We start from the raw sequence: 17969 nt of genomic DNA, 5'->3' as shown, positions 1-17969 counted from the left end.
TCTTCAACTGGTAAATAAGTGAACTATTTACCTTCTTCTTATACTTCTTCTTCACTTTTCTTCTTCACCTAGTTCTTTCTACTTCTACTTCACATTGTTCTTCACCTTGTTCTTCTACTTCTTCTTCACCTTGTTCTTCATTTTTCTTTCATGGATCCAGTTCCGGTTCTAGTTGTTTCCGGTAATTGGGTAAAGACACAGAGATATGTATTTAACACCGACGATAGAGGTTGTATAGTTATGCAGATAGATGGAGGCACAACACACGACAAGCTTGTGAAGCTTGTTCTTGAAGACTACGGATTGGACGCGTTTAGCCATGAGCTAAAGCTGAGCTACATGTTCTCACATAAGGCACTGAAACTAATGGCGCATGATACTCCACCAGTTTTTGTCTCCAATGATCGACAGTTGCAATGTTTTTTGGGGCTATGGAAATCCGATCAGCTACGTCTCTGTTTAGAGTTTTCGGCGAAAGAGTCTACAGAAACTAGTGGAGCTAGAGGAAGTATGATAAGCAGTGACTCGAAAGTAGAACCTACATACGAAGTGTATGGTGGGGGATTTGAAGGCACTTGTTTTGATTATGGTAAGATCGTTGACAAAGAAAACGAAGAAGAAAAAGCTGTCGAAGTAGCATCTGACGAAGAAGAAGAAGACGATGAATTTTCAAGCCGATTTGATTTTTTCGACGCCTCCGATGGTGAGTCATCTGATGACGAGCAATTTTCTGTATTGGGCGAGCCTCGGAGTAAAGAGGAAGTCCCATCTACTCCGCCTCCTCAGAAGAAAGCTCATAAAGATGATAACTTTGTCGGATCGAAGATGAATCCGGAGGCTATTAGGTTGGAGGTGTCAACGCTAAAATTACTGTAGGACAAAGATACAAGAGCAAAAAGGAGTTCAGGAATCCCGTGAAACTTATTTCGGTAAGGGATGGATTTGATTTTAATGTACCAGTATCAAATCGGAGACAAGTGGTTTTTAGGTGTTGGGTTGAAGGATGTCTTTGGAGAGTTCGTGCATCTGTACAAGGGAATGACCCAGATTTTCATGTTCGTGTGTACGATTCGGAACACACATGTTCTGTGACGGAACGTTCTATTAGATCCTGCCAATCAACAGTTGATGTATTGGCAGGTCTTTACAGGGACTATCTTGGTGGTCTTGGTCCGGATGTTAAACCTAAAAGTGTCGGAGTCATTTTCAATAAGCAATTTAGTCTAAAGGTAATAACTATGTTTCGACTGACTTATTGATAATAATGGTTAACTTATAGGTATGTATAGGCTGAGTTATTTACATGTTACGGCTGCTTTATTCATTATTTACGGTTGACTTATTCGAATGTGTCGGCTGAGTAATCTATATGTAATGGCTGATTTATTAATTTGTTTGGTGTCAACAGATGGGTTATTGGAAGGCATATCGAACGCTGCTGAATGCAAGGCACATCGATCAGGGGACTCATGAGGATAGTTTTAGCGAGTTGCCCTCTTACATATACAAGTTAAGAAGGGAAAATCCGGGTACAGTCACGCGTCTTCAAATAGATGATGAAGACAGATTCAAATATTTTTTTATTGCTTTTGGTGCGATTATTGCTGGGTTTGCTTTCATGCGCAAAGTTGTTGTCGTCGACGGAACGTTTCTCCATGGTAGTTACAAAGGGACGCTTCTAACAGTCTTAGCTCAGGATGGTAACTTTCAAATTTTCCCATTAGCTTTGCTGTTGTTGACACTGAAAATGATGAGTCTTGGCGTTGGTTTTTACACAACTCAAAGTTGTCATTCCTGACGAAAAGGATCTTGCGATAATCTCCGACAGACATAAGTCAATAGGGAAAGCGATTGGTCAAGTGTATCCGTTGGCTTCGCGTGGAATTTGCACTTACCATTTGTATAAGAACACCTTGGTGAATTTCAAAGGAAAACATTTGTTCCCTCCGGTGAAAAAAGCGGCAAGTTGTTTTAGGCTGTCTGATTTTAATGAGACTTTCAATGAGATTGAAGCACATCATCCTGAACTACATGGATACCTCCAACGAGCTGGTGTCCGAATATGGGCGTGTGTTCATTTCCCGGGTGAAAGGTACAATTTAATGACAACAAATATTGCAGAATCAATGAACCATGCACTGTCAAATGCTAGAAGTCTTCCCATAGTTCGACTGCTAGAATCAATACGGAATATGATGACCAGATGGTTTTCTGAATGGAGAGAGGATGCGAAATCGCAGCTAACAATGATCACTCGAGATGTTGAGAAACTGTTACAGGTAAGTTTACATAACTCAGCCATAACAGCTTTCATATATCAGCCGTAACTGTTTCCATATATCAGTCATTACCATTATAGTTTCCATAAATCAGCCATAATTGTTTTCATAACTCAGTCTAAAACGTTTTTTTTTAATTCTACTCCCTACTAGGAACGTGACACCACAGCAAGACTTATGGAGGTACTAACGATTGATGTTGTACGTGTGCAAGTGAGCTATGGATCATCTTTGCATGTTGTAAATTTGGAACTAAAAAAATGCTGATGCCGTCGTTTCGACCACGAGAAAATACCATGCATCCATGCAATCGCAGCTGCAGAGCATATAGATGTGTCTCGTATATCCATGTGCGATCAGAAATTTAGGAGTGTCGATTTGGTTAACGGATGGGCTGGTTCAATCATGCCTCCAGATGAATCATTCCCTGCTCCTGAAGATGTGGATAATCAGAAGTGCTTGCCTCCGATTGTTGTGAACCAGCCAGGAAGGCCCAAGAAGCGTAGGATTAAATCATCTTTGGAAGTTGCCATTGAAAATAAATGCCCTAGGAAGCAACCAACATGTTCGCGATGTAAGCAAGTTGGGCACAATGTGAAAACTTGTCGGATGTAGTTAGGGAGATTTGTTTTATTGTGTAATAATTCAGCCGTCAAGTCGTATAAACCAGTCGTTTGCTCTCAGATTGTTCCTTTTGATAACTCAGCCGTCAAGTCATATATATCAGCTATCTACTTTCAGATTGTTTCGTGTGATAACTCAGCCATTACTTACGATAACTCAGCCATCAACGAGACCTTTCGTTTTCCCGTAAAACTATGACTCATCTGTTAAGAAAAATTTTGGCGTGAAACCGTAAGTTAACCTAATAATAGACTCGACCTTTCTTTTGATAACTCAGCCATAATAGATAATTCATTTTGATAATTCAGCCGTCACATGAATCGATGTGACCTTTCGTTTTCCCGTAAAACTATAACTCAGCCGTAACATTATTATAATTCAGCCTCAAAGTGAGAGTAGATACTAAAATGTGGAAGCATAAAAGGTGGATACATAAAACATATTAAAGTAAAACTGGAAATCACTGCTGGAAACCCTAAAGGATCTCAGACACTTTGAGGGACAACCACAAAAGGTTACAGTTTTTGCACATGATTACAGAGTCTCCATAGCGGAGAGAATGGAAACCATAATCCAAACAACACATCCAAGCACAAGTGGGTGAAGGGAGTAACAGGCTGTCAGGATAGCGATGGGAGGTTGCGTATGAGTTTTTCCGAGCCGTCTTATAACGAGATAACTCATACAGGAAATCATTACCGGTTTCCATGGCATCCGAAGACATCAAAGGATAATGATGTGCATCAAACAACTGGAGGTAATGGACGGCCATAACCTCATTCCCTTGACAAATATTTAGTACCCCACATGCTAAGGTGGCATCAGCATCGGCCGATACAATACGACTGAGAATATCAATCCCACGCTGGATATCTCTATCCTCAACCACAACCCTTAGCCCTTCGTAGTAGATGGCAATGGGGTTGCCGGCGTCAAAGCATTTGACGAAGAAAGGCTTGTACCACCCTTCAATTTGGAGGCCACCATCAGGGGCATTGGATGTGTTGATTTGTGATGGATCAGTACAAAGGCAATAGATAGCGGCTGTCTTTAGAACTTCTTTACTGTATACTGCTTTTTTCCCCCTACGACCAGTCCTTAAAATAGAACCAAGTGACCACCATTGATCTTTTGCAGCAAGGGAAACGATTTTTATGAAAACATCGTCGGTGAGATCCGCCATCTTGGGTGCTCGAGCGGACGTAGTGTTGTAAAAAAAAAATTATTCTAGTTTGTAGTTGAGAGGTAATAGAATAAAGAAACGGGAATATTATAACTCAGTCACTTGGTTCTATCTGTAGTTGAGAGGTAATAAATAGACTAACAATTTTATTTTTTTAAGCAATATTTTGGCGGGAAACCAAAAATTAATCCTGTAATAAACGCATCGACGAGACCTTGGCTGAGTTTATAACTCAGCCTTCACATGAATAAACGAGACCTTTTGTTTTCCCGTAAATTTTATAACTCAGTCGTCACTTACTATAACTCAGTTGTCACTTACTATAACTCAGCCGTCACATGAATCGACGTGACCTTTCGTTTTCCCGTAAAACTATAACTCAGCCGTGAAGCAATATTTTGGCGGGAAACCATAAGTTAACCTAATAATAGACGCGACCTTTCTTTTAATAACTATAACTCAGCCGTCACATGAATCGTCGTGACCTTTCGTTTTCTCGTAAAACTATAACTCAGCCGTCAAGCAATATTTTGGCGGGAAACCAAGTTAACCTAATAATAGACGCGACCTTTCTCTTTATATTCATATAATTCATTGTATCGTTTCGGTTTCTTCTTCTCCGCTCATTGCACCTATAAATATTGGATCTTCGTCTAACAGTTCACCTTCAAATCTCATCTATCTTTACATTGCATTTCCTTCGATCGTTACACATGTAAGTCTCCTCTCCATGCCCTCTCAATCTATTGCATATTTTCCGATCATTGCATATATCAGTTGGTGACAGTTGTTTTTATATTGATAGCTGAGCTATGGACGGAGAGGGTTCGAGCAGAAGTGAAAAACGCAAGGCAGAGTGGGGAGACAAAGACAATCAGCCATGCATGGCCGGCTCAAGTTCCAGTAAACGTCAAAGAAATGAAGATTTCGAGTGGGAAGAGGAAGCACTATTGGCCGTGTCCGAAGCTTTTACTCAGACGAGAGCCGCAGCCGAGGCGGAGACAAAAGATCGCTATGCAGCAATTCTGCATATGATGGATAATCATATGCAGAAAAAGGAAGAGAAGACCGCCCTCGAGCATCAAGTGGAACTAATCGACACTCACATATCCCAACTGAATCAAATCTTGGGTGGAGAACTTGTCGACTTAGAGGCAGAGCACCAGAGGTTAGAGGTTATGAGAGAGATTGCCGAGGCCGATGTCGAACAGTGCGTGGTTCCTCTTCCTCCTCATTGGGATAAACTAAAAGTTTGTGGCTCCTCCTCATCCATCAGATTCTTACTGATCCCATCCAAACCACTGTCATCAACAGATTTCTTTTCCTGTATAAGATAGCGAAGACAATTAACGATAATGATAACTCAACCTAAACATTCTGAAAAATCAGCCATAAAATTATCATAAATCAGACATTACCGGAGGACTGTTGTCAGAGTAGTTTTGTTGCATTTTTCCGGGAACTGCTGGTGGACCTTTTGGTGTCAACAGTTTATCCTGAATGTCTTCTGGTAATAGGTTCGTTATTTTGAAATTTTTATATGCAGATGCCGTGTCTATCGCAGGTCCCGTGTTTTGGCCAGTTTGTCCAACACCCATGGAAAGCACGTGATCTTTCATCTGTTTGAAATCACGATCAAAAGATCCAAACCTGGTTTCCATCCTTTCATTCATCTTCTTTTCCAACCTGGTTTCCAAACTATCTCAAATCTTCTTCTCCAGATCAGAAGGCATATTGGCAATGTTTGTATCAAGGGTGTCAAACCTTGAGTTTAACCTAGACACCAAGTTAAAAAGATTTCTAACCGACACATCTTCCCCCGCATCTTCCTCCTCACTAGCCAACTGAAACAAATACACAAACTGTCGTAAACAAGCTAACGAAAGGTTACATAAAATATAAACTCACTATACACCATATAACTTACCTTTTTTCCTTTCTTCTTCCTCTCCTATGCAGCTCCTGCTCCTTCACCAGATTCACCACCATGAATGGTGGAAGTTTCATCCTTCTGTACTTTCTGCTTCTTTGCGGGATGAGATTCAGGCTCAACAACTGCTTTAGCTTTCTTTTTCTTCATCATCTTATCACTCCCCCCCTTAGCATCCCAAAAACCTTTAACAAATGTATCCATATGTATGTCTTCGATCAGGCGATCAACAGCTGGGTCGTCTTCTTGATCTGGCCACGTATGAAATAGATCGCAACCATTATCCAGACACGCATCTGTAACATAAGAGATTATGAAACCCATCAGTAAGTTTTAACTCAGCCATCACTAAACCATAAGAGAAACATAAATCAGCCATCATAGAACATAAATCAGCCATAATAGAACCATAACTCAGTCATCACTAAACCATGACTAAGCAATCACTAAACCAAAACTCAGCAATCACTAAACCATAACTCAGCAATCACTAAACTAAATGATAACTCAACCACTGATAAACCATATCTTAGCCATCATTTAAAACAATAACTCAGCCAGTAACTATCAGTCTATCATAACACAATCAAAACCTTACCTCACTAAGCGCTCTGATCTCTTCAGCAATAACCGTTTCCATCGTTGAATGTGTATGGTTTCCATGCCATCGAAGCAACGGTATGGCATCATCTTCAGCTGATGCATTTCCAAACCGATCTCCAAAGCATTTGATGAACTCATACGCCCAAGCCTGTAACACGGGTGTAAACCCACTAAGGGTGTACGATTTCCCCGTAGGCATCAACAACTTTATGCTATAAACAAGGGCTTCAAATGCTGACCGACCCCACAGATAAGTTTTCATTTCTTCATCATCAAAAACTCTTTTGGCACTTTCATATGGAATTCTACAGTTATGATGCAAACCATAAAGTCTAATGTGTTGAAGAAGCAACAACCCCAACCATTTACGGTGATCAGGGTTTATCCATGACCGACACACTTTCAGTCCTTCCCTGAGTTCATTTAATGATGGACCTTCCCCACCAGGCACTTTCAAAAGTCTGAAGAACTTTTTGTGTTCCTCTTCAAGTTCAAACCGTTCAGTAGGCATTTGGTCTATGTTTAACCCCGTCACATGAGCAAATTCATTCAACCCAAACCTGATAGGTTGACCGCCGACGACAAACCAAAGCTCCTTCTTATGTACCCTTAACTGGTTACATAGTAGGAAATGTACTAGCTTACCAGACCAGACGAATTGGCTATCAACTAGCTTAGAGATTATTCCAATAGGTAGATCCTTCGTTTTTTTCCCACACATCCTGTCCTATTGCTTCCCTAATCGCAGGGAATTCTCCCATCCTGAAATTGGTATTAATTTCTCTTAACTCTAGATTAGAGTTTCCTTCAGCGTATAGTCTTGGGAGGTAATCCCTTGCTTGTTCTTCAGAAATAATCACCACCGACATCTGATAAATAATATAATTCATCAGTAAAGCATAAAATAAATCAGCCATAACATAAAACAAACTAATACACAAAGTATAACATAATTCAGCCACAAATACATAACTCATATCCAAAGCACAAAAAAACTCAGTCACCAATACAAAACTCAGCCGTAACTCAGCCGCAAAATAAAACAAATCAGCCATCGAATCGAATAGATCTAACAAATCAGCCATCATTAACGATGGCGAGAATCAGCCGTAAATCATCGATAAAAACCCACATTCAGCCGGAAAACTCGAAACTAAACACTCGACACATACCAGAACGTTTAAACGAAGACGAACACGACAACGAAGATAGAGAGAGTGCGACGACGAAGAGAGAGAGTGCGACGACGAAGAGAAAAAAGGAAGCGAGCAAAGACGGCGTGATATGACGGCGAGAGATTGACGGCAAGAGAGTGGACAGAGAGCGAGTATCGCCGGCGACAAGAGACGACGAGAGAGAGTTTTTTTTTTTAATTTCGCGGTTTGTGAACAGTGAAAACTATTCACTTTCCCTCTTTTTGATATAAACAAGAAAAAGCAACTGTCGATCTAAAAAAAACTGTTTAGTGATGTGTTAAATCATATCGAATGTGTATTTTAATTTGCTGATGTGTATTTTTTTTTTATTTTTTTTTCTCAAAATCAAAAAACTAAACTTAATGGATTAATTGTAATTACATCCAGAGCACTAAACATTTGAGTAATTTTTTGGGTTTAATAACATATATAATAAACCAACTTTTGGATAACATTTAAACCGATGATATCCGATTATCTGGTGGTATTAAATAAATCTAGAGACCAATTTTGATAACGAGTACAACTGTATATAATAGATGCAGAGTATATATATAATGCTAAAAGGAAAAAGAATCGAAAGTTGAGATATGTGATTTGACACATGTGTGTGTGTGTTTCGGAATACGAGTCGCAGGAAAGTAAAGTCAAATGTTGGTTAAATGCAATTCCATTCACACCTCTGCAACGCACACAACATGAGAGAGATAGAGAGATCCTAATCACACACCAATACCATCCATCATTATTCATAATCATCTTCTCTAAATAAGTAGTTGTAACAGCAATTTTAGTCAGCATCGCCGCCGGCGCAAAAGGCCCAATTTTAAAGTCACCTGTTCAATGTAGAAGACGTGGGAATGAAATGTAGAAAGACTCTCTCAGTCGTTTGCCTTCCTCTTCCTCTACTGCTTACTACTCCTTCCCACTTACGCCAAATCATCCCTGCATATCAATGATACTATTAAACAATTTATTAACTTAACAAAGATCATTTTTAAGTTTTCTGAAACTTCAAAAAAAAAAGTTAATTAATAATTGTACATTATACCTCGATATCACTGCTGACCCATCCATGCCTACAAAACAATGCGTCTTCAACATTAGTTTACACTTCTGCAGTTGTCTTTCAAATCAGCCAGGCGTGTCGCCGCTGATTAACACACCTCTTTAATGTCCCTAGTCTTGTCACTTGATATGCCTCTGCTCTTTCTCTTCCAGCAGCTCACCTAGATAGCATTGTTCTTACTTGCTCTAAAACAACCAACCAAGCATGTTCAGTAACCAAACTACGTGCAATACATTAAGCGCGTTTCACAGGAGTATCTGCAAATACCATGGGATGCAATTATAAGCAACTCTAGTATTGCGGAAGCCTATCTTCATGATTTCAATTTGAATTCTTCCCGGGAATTGCAAACATCATCATTATTATCAGCAGCTTGTAACGTACAGAGTTATCACAACTCCACCTTCATTTTGCACAGGAAAATTAGGTCAATGGTGTAAAAAGGGAGCTTCTAAAGGCAAAATCAGAGTTGCAATCTACCTATCCAACTCTGCATACTAAATATGCGACAAGATAGTTCTGTGAAGCAACACGTACAGGATAGACATCTCGATCTCTATGATGAAATGATACTTGGGATGATTTTCGGAAGCAAGTTGTGTAGCTGTTTCCCACACGAATCATTAGAACTAGTTATGCATGTGAGCTCATTTTCGAGAACAGAGTAAGCTTCAGAAAATGCCTACAAGAACAAATCATCTTTACTATTGTAAACCTTCTTCATCGTCGTATGTTTTAGATAAAAGCATTGATAGTTGCATATAAGATCCAACTTACCTTTATACATTGGTGTATACGGAAGCAATTTCTCCCTACATTATTTGTTGGGAAAAGAGGATCGTCAATGTGTATCGGATCAATACTACAAGCAGAGAACCAAAAACATAACGTATAAAGTTAGTAGTATTTCACTTGTAACACTTGTTGTTTGACAGAGCTGCCATCTTTACCTATAACCCCTCTCCCGATTCCTATAGATACCACTTCCTTGCACTGAAACACGCATCTGGCGAGGATCAAACACATTACTGCAGAACAAGCAAGCCTACATTACCGATTATCGTCACTGTAATTAACAAAATTATAAAGAGATGTAGTAACCATATTGACTGACCCAAAAAAGTAAAGAAAATCCATTAGAAGCCCCCCAAAGTTCTGCAAAATACTTCTTTTCAATCAGTAAGAATTGAAAGAATATAACAAGGAAACCCAAACAAGATAGCTGTTGTGTCACAGATAGGTAAACAATAAAACTATGTACTTGGTTGATAGAGCGCCCCAGATGATGCTCATGTTGAAGAAAACGTGTAATCAGTAAGACCTGCAATAATTAGAGTCTTAAAAATTACAAACAAATTTTGGAACATGTTCCAGTGGAAAGATTAATAAAAATGTGACTGGATTTTTCTGTCCAAGAACGTCTAGACAAGCATCAATTACCAGGCCCCTCATTAAGTATACAGAGACGGACCACCTAAAAACTTAAAGAAAAGAGCATATTACTTAAGTAAAAGAATACGCCTCACCAGGCAATAAGAGCTTAATCCACCAGAGTATGACTGATCCAGGGTACGATCAGCCAAAAACTGCTTATACACCAGAGCAAGTGGTGTGGCAGCTGGAAATTGCTCAGTCAGATCTTTGACCTGCGGAAAAGAACATATCAGGAAACAGCCAAAAGAAGGAAAAAGAGCGTTACAGAGACACATTCACATGAAGAGAGTATAATGTAATAAAAAAAAAAATCTATATCTGGCTAATGAGAAACAGAATTAAAATAAGTACCAGCTGAGTGGTTTGCAGACCCGTATGGGATGGAGTTTTAAAACTGATGTCAAGACGGACAGATTTTGCATTTGCCAAGATTCCAGTGTTTGTTGGCAAAGAGTTTGCTGCTGCAGAGTCTTCAAATCCAACCATTTCAGTGTTACCACTGCTGTCCTGGTCAGCAGCGATACAGTCGGGGCCATCTTTTGGTGACTGTATACTGCATACCAGATCACAAGGGACTTCCACAACAAGCATGATAATTGGTATCTGCAGAAAGCATATTAATAAAACATAAATAGATTATATTAACGAAAATCAGAAACAAGCAATTGTGGATCATTAATAAATGAGGCATTACAGCTGTGTTTTCAACTGTCTTCAGGGAGTCAGTTTTTACCCACTCTTGATTGGCGAGATACCTGGCTGCATGCTGAATAGCAAAACATGGTAGCAAAGTGGATTCAATTAAAATATCCAACCAGTTAACTGTCAGATATAGGACTCTTATTTACAAACACAGTTTCTAGGAAAGAAAAAACATGTAGAGTAGAGTGCAGGCTCAAGCATAATTTACAAATCTAGTATACTACAACGCTTCCACAATACTAAAGCAATTCTCGTTCCTTAAATGCAGCACCACCTGAGCAACCAGCATATTAAGAAAGATAGGACCATATACGAAAATAATTAGACTAGCGCCTAACACAAAAATATATTAGACGTATCTCATCATTTAAAAAAAAAAGGAAATGTAAAAGTTGAGAATATAATCTTGATTGTATACTGCCACGCCTCTTAAGAGTAGAGAAACATAAATTTGAAGAACACGATATACCAAGCAAAAAAAAAATCCAACAGTTACAACATGACTTCGGCACTAATCATACCTGAAGGCAAGTCTCCTTTATACCATTGCGACCCTCCAAAATTCCTGCCTCTTTGATAGGTTCCTAAGGCGGGTATTATGTATCAGATCTTCCAGTTCAAAAAGTAATGCACACATAGGAATTATTTTGGGATTGCTCACCAAATTTCTCACTGGAGGAAGACAAACCACAAGGTCCACATCACTAGAAGGGAGGGACAAACCAGTTGCAGATGAACCAAATATGTTCGTCCTAGACCTGGGCCACAGAACTTGGAGAGATCGTGTAACCCGCTTGATTGCCCAATTGATATAAGGTTTGCGGGCCATATTCTCTGCAGCAACCTTACGAGCAGTATATAATTGAAATGATTAGAAAAAACACCATCCCAAGAAAATTTAATATACACTTCAAAGACGCTCATAAAGATCCTGCAAACTAAAGGCCGTTAGTAAAGCATATGGAAAAATAAATGAAGTATTGTGATTACCTGCTTGCAGAAAAAATCTATCTCATCATTAAGAAGACCGTGGATCAATGATAAAGATTCCCCTTGTGTTGGACAGTTCAATAACTCGGGTGGTTGCAGAGGGAAGGCCACGTCAGGCTGTAAAATAGCATTATAAACAAACGCAACTTAGACAGAGTTTAGCTTACATAGACGTCAAAGATGTTGCTTACATGCTCTTGGTCTCGGCCTAGTTGCGACATTGCAATTAAGTGATCTTGCAGGAGGGCCCCAGGTAGAGGTTGAATGATCGGCCTGACTGCAAGACTTTTGTTTCTCCAGGGCAGAACAACCTCTGCTCCACAAGGTTCTTCCCAGTTTACACCGTCATGAAACCAGCCTCTCATACCCCAGTGTCTTGGGCTTGAACTTCCAGACCTCACAGTTGGAAAACCTCGCCGTGCTCTGGAATTGCTCACAGGAGAAGGTGGTGGTGGTCGAGGAGCACGTGGAACACATAGTACCACAGGTGATGGTGGCCGCTTTATACGAGGATGCTCGCGTCTTGTAGGTGGAACATTTGGGCTTTTAGTATCATAGCTACGTTTGTATTCAGATTTTGACATATTTGGGATGATTATAGGGCGCAAAATCGGATACGGAAGTGAGTCTCCTGAATTTCCTTCAACATCCGCTGATAAACTACCCAAAGTTCCGGAAACTTCCTCTTCACCTGCAGCCTCACTTGTTGTTGGCGGAGCTTGCAGTATTTTGGTAGATAGTTCATTACCTGGCACAACATAACCGAGAGGCTGATTTGCCGGGCCCAAAGGGTGAAAAGGGGAACAGAACGAAGCTGCAGTAGGAGAATCTAGTCCATTCGCACTGTAAGAAGACGAAAATGCAACCATGTCATCGACAGACCTCTTCATTTCAGCTTCATGCCAAGCCCAAGAGCTATCATCAGAACTAAGAGACGGAGGGCGAGAAAAGCCAGTCCCCAGATGATCGGAAGGATTCCAATACATCACTCCACCACCGAAATATTGATTATAATCTACTCCAGAAACAGTATGCATCTCAAAATCTTCCTCTAACATCCACTTATTCTCGCATTCATTCCCTAGCTCGGGCTTATTTTTCTGTTCAGGAATGTCCACCAGAATTCCAGAATCATAATTGCAAGCGAATGCTGTTGTCAAGCCACACTTGCTATGAACCATGGGAGGCCAATCTAGACTCATGGGCATGGGTCGAGAAAGAACTTGTTTGTGAGAACCTTCGATGGAAGGATTTCTAGCATGGTGCACAGTGGACACAAAAGGTTGGCGTACGTATGCATGCAAACTGTGACCAACATCAAGATGCAGTCTATCAGTGGCAGTTGGAAGGTGAGAATTAACATGTGAAAAGTACATGGGAGCTACAGCATGCCACTCATAAGAAACAAATTCTGAACTGCTGGCGGCAATACCGTAACCAGCTTCTCTTCTCTGATGGTGAATCTGATGGGATTCCCCTTCCTCCAAAGTTCCGGATCGTCCAATAGGCATTGTCAATTTTTCATTACGTACACCTGAACAGCGAGATTTTTGAGAGTTCATGTTCTTACAGCGTGGATCACCGGCAGGATCGGCAGAAGTCGAATCGGATGAAATCACATGCGTTTCAGCTTTGTCGTGCAATCCTTCCTCTCCAGAATACTCACATTTAACTGCACTGTTAACAGATGTAGAAGTACCTGAGCTATTCCTTTCACAGCTAGATGAACCATGCTCTCGAATAATCTGAGCATCGGTATTTTCCTTAGGAAGCGGATTGACAGAAGAACCACTTGAATCACATTCAGGAGCTTTTTCGATAGCTGAACTATTCACTATGGACTTGTTCACTTCCCCGGTGTTTTCCAAACTTGTACACTTATTATTCTTGTTCTTTTCTTTCCTTTTCTTTTTAGTTCGTCCTTTCCTAGCAACCAACCCTGGGACAACTTCCTGATAAATATTATCAGTTTCCAAACAATCTGAGTTCTATTCAGCCAAAATATGAGGAAAGAAAATAATTCACCATAGTCTCTGCAGCGGTCTCAGAACTATTGATCATCGTTGATGGTGTAGGAACCTTCTTGCATTCTAACGCTTCTCTATTTTTGTTAAGTTCCAGTTTAGCTTGATCTTTCTGGAGATAACTTCAAAGATCAATCCAAGTTGCCACACAAATATTAATAAAACTAAATAATCTGTGTACGGAATATAAACAATGTACCTTTCCGCTTTTCGTGGAAAAATTCACGTGTTTTTCAGATTTAGCCTCCGGGGTTGGCTTTTTCATGTTCCTGGTCTTTCCTTTGTGTTTACGGCTGGTCGAACCCAACCTCTGATTGGATGATGAGCTTGGAGAACACTTCTGGGTGTTGTCTTCAAGAAGTTCAACTTTAACGGAATCAATAGAGATTACCATAAGAAAACCCCGTAGTTTTCTTAAGATGCAATCAACTAAGGTTGTGATAGAACTCAATGAGCTGAAAAATAGAGTTTGTACTGGATATAAGCCATTTTGGCATAAGATGAGCAGAGAAGCAAATTCTTGAAGAAGGTATAAGGCACTTAAATTACTGGCCACGGTAATAGGTTTCCTTGACACCGAGTTTGATTCCAAAACCATGTCACAGAATGAAACTGCTAAAGTTTCTGTACGCCCAACCCTTGCAGTTGCAGAGCCCCCACCAAAATTGAAGAGCCACATTTCTCCCTCCGGTGCTTGATTTGCTTCTTTAAGAATCTCATATATCTGAGTTCGAGTAACAAGAAAAAAAGTTAAGATAAAATTAGAAGGCATGTATCGGAACATAGTGGCCGGGCACAGAGCGGAGAGCGGATGACAGAGACTTCCAGAATGCAAGTTCACACTAAAACAAAAGCAACCTTAACCAAGAAGGAAGTATAGACAAACTAGATACTGGAAGACAAGAAGTAAGCGTCCACAATTCCTAATCCATAGTCCAAGATATAGCTAGAATTGTTATAGTACTGAATCATGTAGCATTGATATAGCTAGCATATAGCCAGAGTATATCCTTTGGTAGAGTTATAGATATAAGTTCCTTGTGCACATACCACAGATTTTGTCGACTTGGCGAACAAACAAGTCCAGAATTTAGTGTGCGTGGCGGCATCGAGATTCTCCCACCAATCAACAGAGGCCTTCTTCCTCCAGAACGCATTGGCAGCAGCAGCAGCAGCACTCAATTTCTCTTTCAATTTGATTCCTCGTTTCTTGCCGCCACTATGGGTGTTCAACCAAGCTAACCTCTAACCTATTTGCGAGGAAGGCTTCCATGGTATAGTACCCTTTAGCTTTGAGCCAATCCAATTCGACCCAATTGGAACCCAGATCACTCTCTTCCCCTCTCAGAAAGGCTCCATTCGACAAGACATCCATAGCCTCCACGAAACGATCCACGTCGGTGAGAAAGCCCTCGGCCATGACGACCGAATCGAGGGAACTGACGGAGCAATAGCAATCTTGAGCCCTTTCCCCTTCTCTCGAAGCAAAGAGGCGAGTGGAGTCGAAAATGAAACGCTCGGACTCGTTGGACTCAGCAACCCTGGAGATTAAGCCACGAGATTTTTTAAAGCAGAGACTGGGGAGATCGGAGGAGGAAGGGAGGTCTGGGAGGATGATGAAAGAGCCAGGGCCTTTAGTGCGGATATGACCGAGCATCTGGAGGAGGATTTGGACGAACTTGGGGTCGACGAAGGTGAGGTGAGAGAGGCGCTGGTGGACGCTGAGAGAGGAGAACCACCGGAGGATCGCCGACCTAGGATTGGGGCTAGTATTAGGCATGGAAGATGAATGGGAGTGGTAGAGAGCGATGTGAGACGTGAGGGAATCGATAATTTGATTCTGAGCCATGGATGATAATTTGGAAGGGAGATGACCATTTTCCATAGTCTCTCTCTCGCTCTGTCTCGTCGAACAACTCCCAAGGAAGAAGAAGAAGACGAAGAAAGGCTCTCAAGTTGCGGAACCAACGAACGGAACGGCTAAATTACTTAACCCAACCGGTCCGCAATTGAAACCGTGTCTCTTGCTGACTAACCATATTAAGTTTATTCAAAATGGGCATGGGCCTGGGTCCATTGTAAATCCTCGATGTTCTTTTCTGTGCATCAACAAATAGGCCCTTTTGTGTTTTTTTTTTATTTAAGGTACCAACAACAGCCAGCGACTATTTTACCATGTGTAAAAACAATACAAAACATATGTGATCTCAGCTAAAATTGCAACTAGCTACATCAGTTGGACGGCTATAGATAGAGGCATGCCATCATCTTCTTTCTTGCAGTAAATGAACCCGGTTTAATTATAAAATGTCTCCTGAGAACCGAGAAGACACGCACCGAGTTTAAATGTGTGGTCGGAGGGAATAAAAGTGCGTGCGGCTTTGCTTAAAGGAGTCAAGGAAGGAAAGAGCTTTAAAAAAGGATCTTGTTGGCCACAAGCTTCTCCCTTTACATCTTCTCCGCCGCACTCTATGGGTCAACAGTTGAACCCTCTCCACTACGCGTGTGTGTATAACCATTCTATATAGATTATGTTTCATAACGTAGATCCTGTTCCATATATGAAAAAGAATGGTTTTCATCTGAGAGCTAAGATATACTTTAATTTATCTGGTCAACTGCCTTAGGTAGATATAACAAATATTTAGTCACGTTCAAAATTGATTTTATAGGAATACACTTATAATTAAATTAGTATATAGTAGTACTTGCTTACCGGCCTTCTTATAACCTTCCTTCAAACTCTAGCTAGCTAATCAATTAAACTAACAAACTAAACGAAAACAAATCCAAGTCAAGTGATCTTAAATCCAGCTCATTCACATCTATTCACGTGCCATGCAAAATGATGCGTATATATAAACACACACACACACACACAGAGAGACAAGAAATTATTATACCATCGACGACACAAACATATATAGAATTAAAAATAATTCTCTCAGTTAATTCCCTAATTCGATCGCCATGGCGGCTAACAACAAAGTGATCCTCGCATTACTCTCCATGCTCCCTCTCATCATCTTCTCGGCAACAGCCACATCATCAAAAAACTACGACGCCAAGGCCTACGTAGATTCATGGTGCCGGACAACCTTATACCCGAACCTGTGCGTCCGGTCGATGTCTCGTTACGTACGTTCACGGGCGATGCAAAATCCACGGGACCTTGCTAGATTCGCGCTTAAAGCCAGCCTCTTCCGAGCCAAGTATACAAAGGCGTTCTTGTTAAAAGAGGTTAAGAACCTGGAGACGACGTTGAGGCCTCAATACTACGCGTTGGTACACGACTGCTTGACACAAATCAGAGACAGCGTGAACCAGCTGAGCCTAGCCATAGGGGAGCTAGACAGAGTCAGCAGGAGATCAGGAGGGAAGAGCCAAGGAGATCTAGACTGGCATATAAACAACCTGCAGACGTGGACAAGCACAGCTCTCACAGACGCCGAGACTTGCGTGAGTCAGTTTCCAGGACGTAGGATGAGCAAACTTAAGGCTACGATAAAAGGGAAAGTTAAGAATGTGGAGGAAACCACAAGTAATGCCCTTGCCTTCATCGAGCACTACGCTGCTGCTAGGTACAGAGCCAGACGCCCCTGAGCAATTGTGTGTGTGTACGTTTGGACCAGATCTTGCCTAAATCTCCTCTTTTGTTACTTCTTTTGATCTGGTCTGTTGTTTAATTTATATACATGTGTGTGTAAGTTTTTAACCAGTTGTGTAAATCTGAAAGTTCATATGTGACAGTTATAAGTGATTCAATTACCAAGGAAAGTTGTACTTATTTATTGTAAGACTCGAGCAACAAAACGCATCTAAATCAATATTATCGACATGATAACCATAAGCCCGTCTAGCTCAGTTGGTAGAGCGCAAGGCTCTTAACCTTGTGGTCGTGGGTTCGAGCCCCACGGTGGGCGATAGTTTTTTCC

At 40.8% G+C, this 17969-nt stretch overlaps 2 protein-coding genes and 1 non-coding gene across 18 annotated transcripts; 2 read left to right on the top strand and 1 right to left on the bottom strand.

The window, feature by feature from the left end:
* Positions 1 to 8323: 8323 nt before the first annotated feature.
* Positions 8324 to 16101, bottom strand: LOC104737771 (uncharacterized). 16 transcript variants are annotated; one of them, XM_087482004.1, is made up of 19 exons: positions 15085 to 16101; positions 14234 to 14758; positions 14036 to 14146; positions 12202 to 13962; positions 12011 to 12127; positions 11682 to 11864; positions 11542 to 11604; positions 11013 to 11084; positions 10670 to 10921; positions 10411 to 10530; positions 10146 to 10205; positions 9999 to 10039; positions 9835 to 9912; positions 9662 to 9746; positions 9365 to 9566; positions 9152 to 9287; positions 8867 to 9069; positions 8652 to 8760; positions 8324 to 8533 (listed from the first exon to the last, which is right to left on the bottom strand). In XM_087482004.1, exons 2-15 carry the CDS (start codon positions 14711 to 14713, stop codon positions 9441 to 9443), a joined length of 3549 nt encoding a protein of 1182 aa, XP_087338130.1. In that variant the 5' UTR covers positions 14714 to 14758; positions 15085 to 16101; the 3' UTR covers positions 8324 to 8533; positions 8652 to 8760; positions 8867 to 9069; positions 9152 to 9287; positions 9365 to 9440. The 16 variants fall into 16 exon arrangements, with proteins under 16 accessions (XP_087338130.1, XP_087338137.1, XP_087338131.1 ...); XM_087482011.1 differs by having other exon boundaries at positions 9422 to 9566; positions 12202 to 13958; positions 15085 to 16053; XM_087482005.1 differs by having other exon boundaries at positions 8324 to 8760; positions 14234 to 14489; positions 14575 to 14758; positions 15085 to 16041.
* Positions 16102 to 16911: 810 nt separating this feature from the next.
* LOC104737770 (pectinesterase inhibitor 9-like) lies at positions 16912 to 17821 on the top strand. Its single transcript, XM_010458023.2, has one exon. It carries the CDS (start codon positions 17005 to 17007, stop codon positions 17635 to 17637), a length of 633 nt encoding a protein of 210 aa, XP_010456325.1. The 5' UTR covers positions 16912 to 17004; the 3' UTR covers positions 17638 to 17821.
* A 63-nt stretch (positions 17822 to 17884) lies between these two features.
* Positions 17885 to 17957, top strand: TRNAK-CUU (transfer RNA lysine (anticodon CUU)). The gene has a single exon. It is a non-coding gene; the product is annotated as a tRNA-Lys (tRNA).
* Positions 17958 to 17969: the final 12 nt, after the last annotated feature.

The sequence above is a fragment of the Camelina sativa genome, chromosome 13, assembly GCF_030686135.1.
Source record: "Camelina sativa cultivar CO46 ecotype springtype chromosome 13, ASM3068613v1".
NCBI lineage: Eukaryota > Viridiplantae > Streptophyta > Magnoliopsida > Brassicales > Brassicaceae > Camelina > Camelina sativa.
Note: the sequence above shows the minus strand (reverse complement) of the source record. Positions and strands in the feature narration are given on the sequence as shown.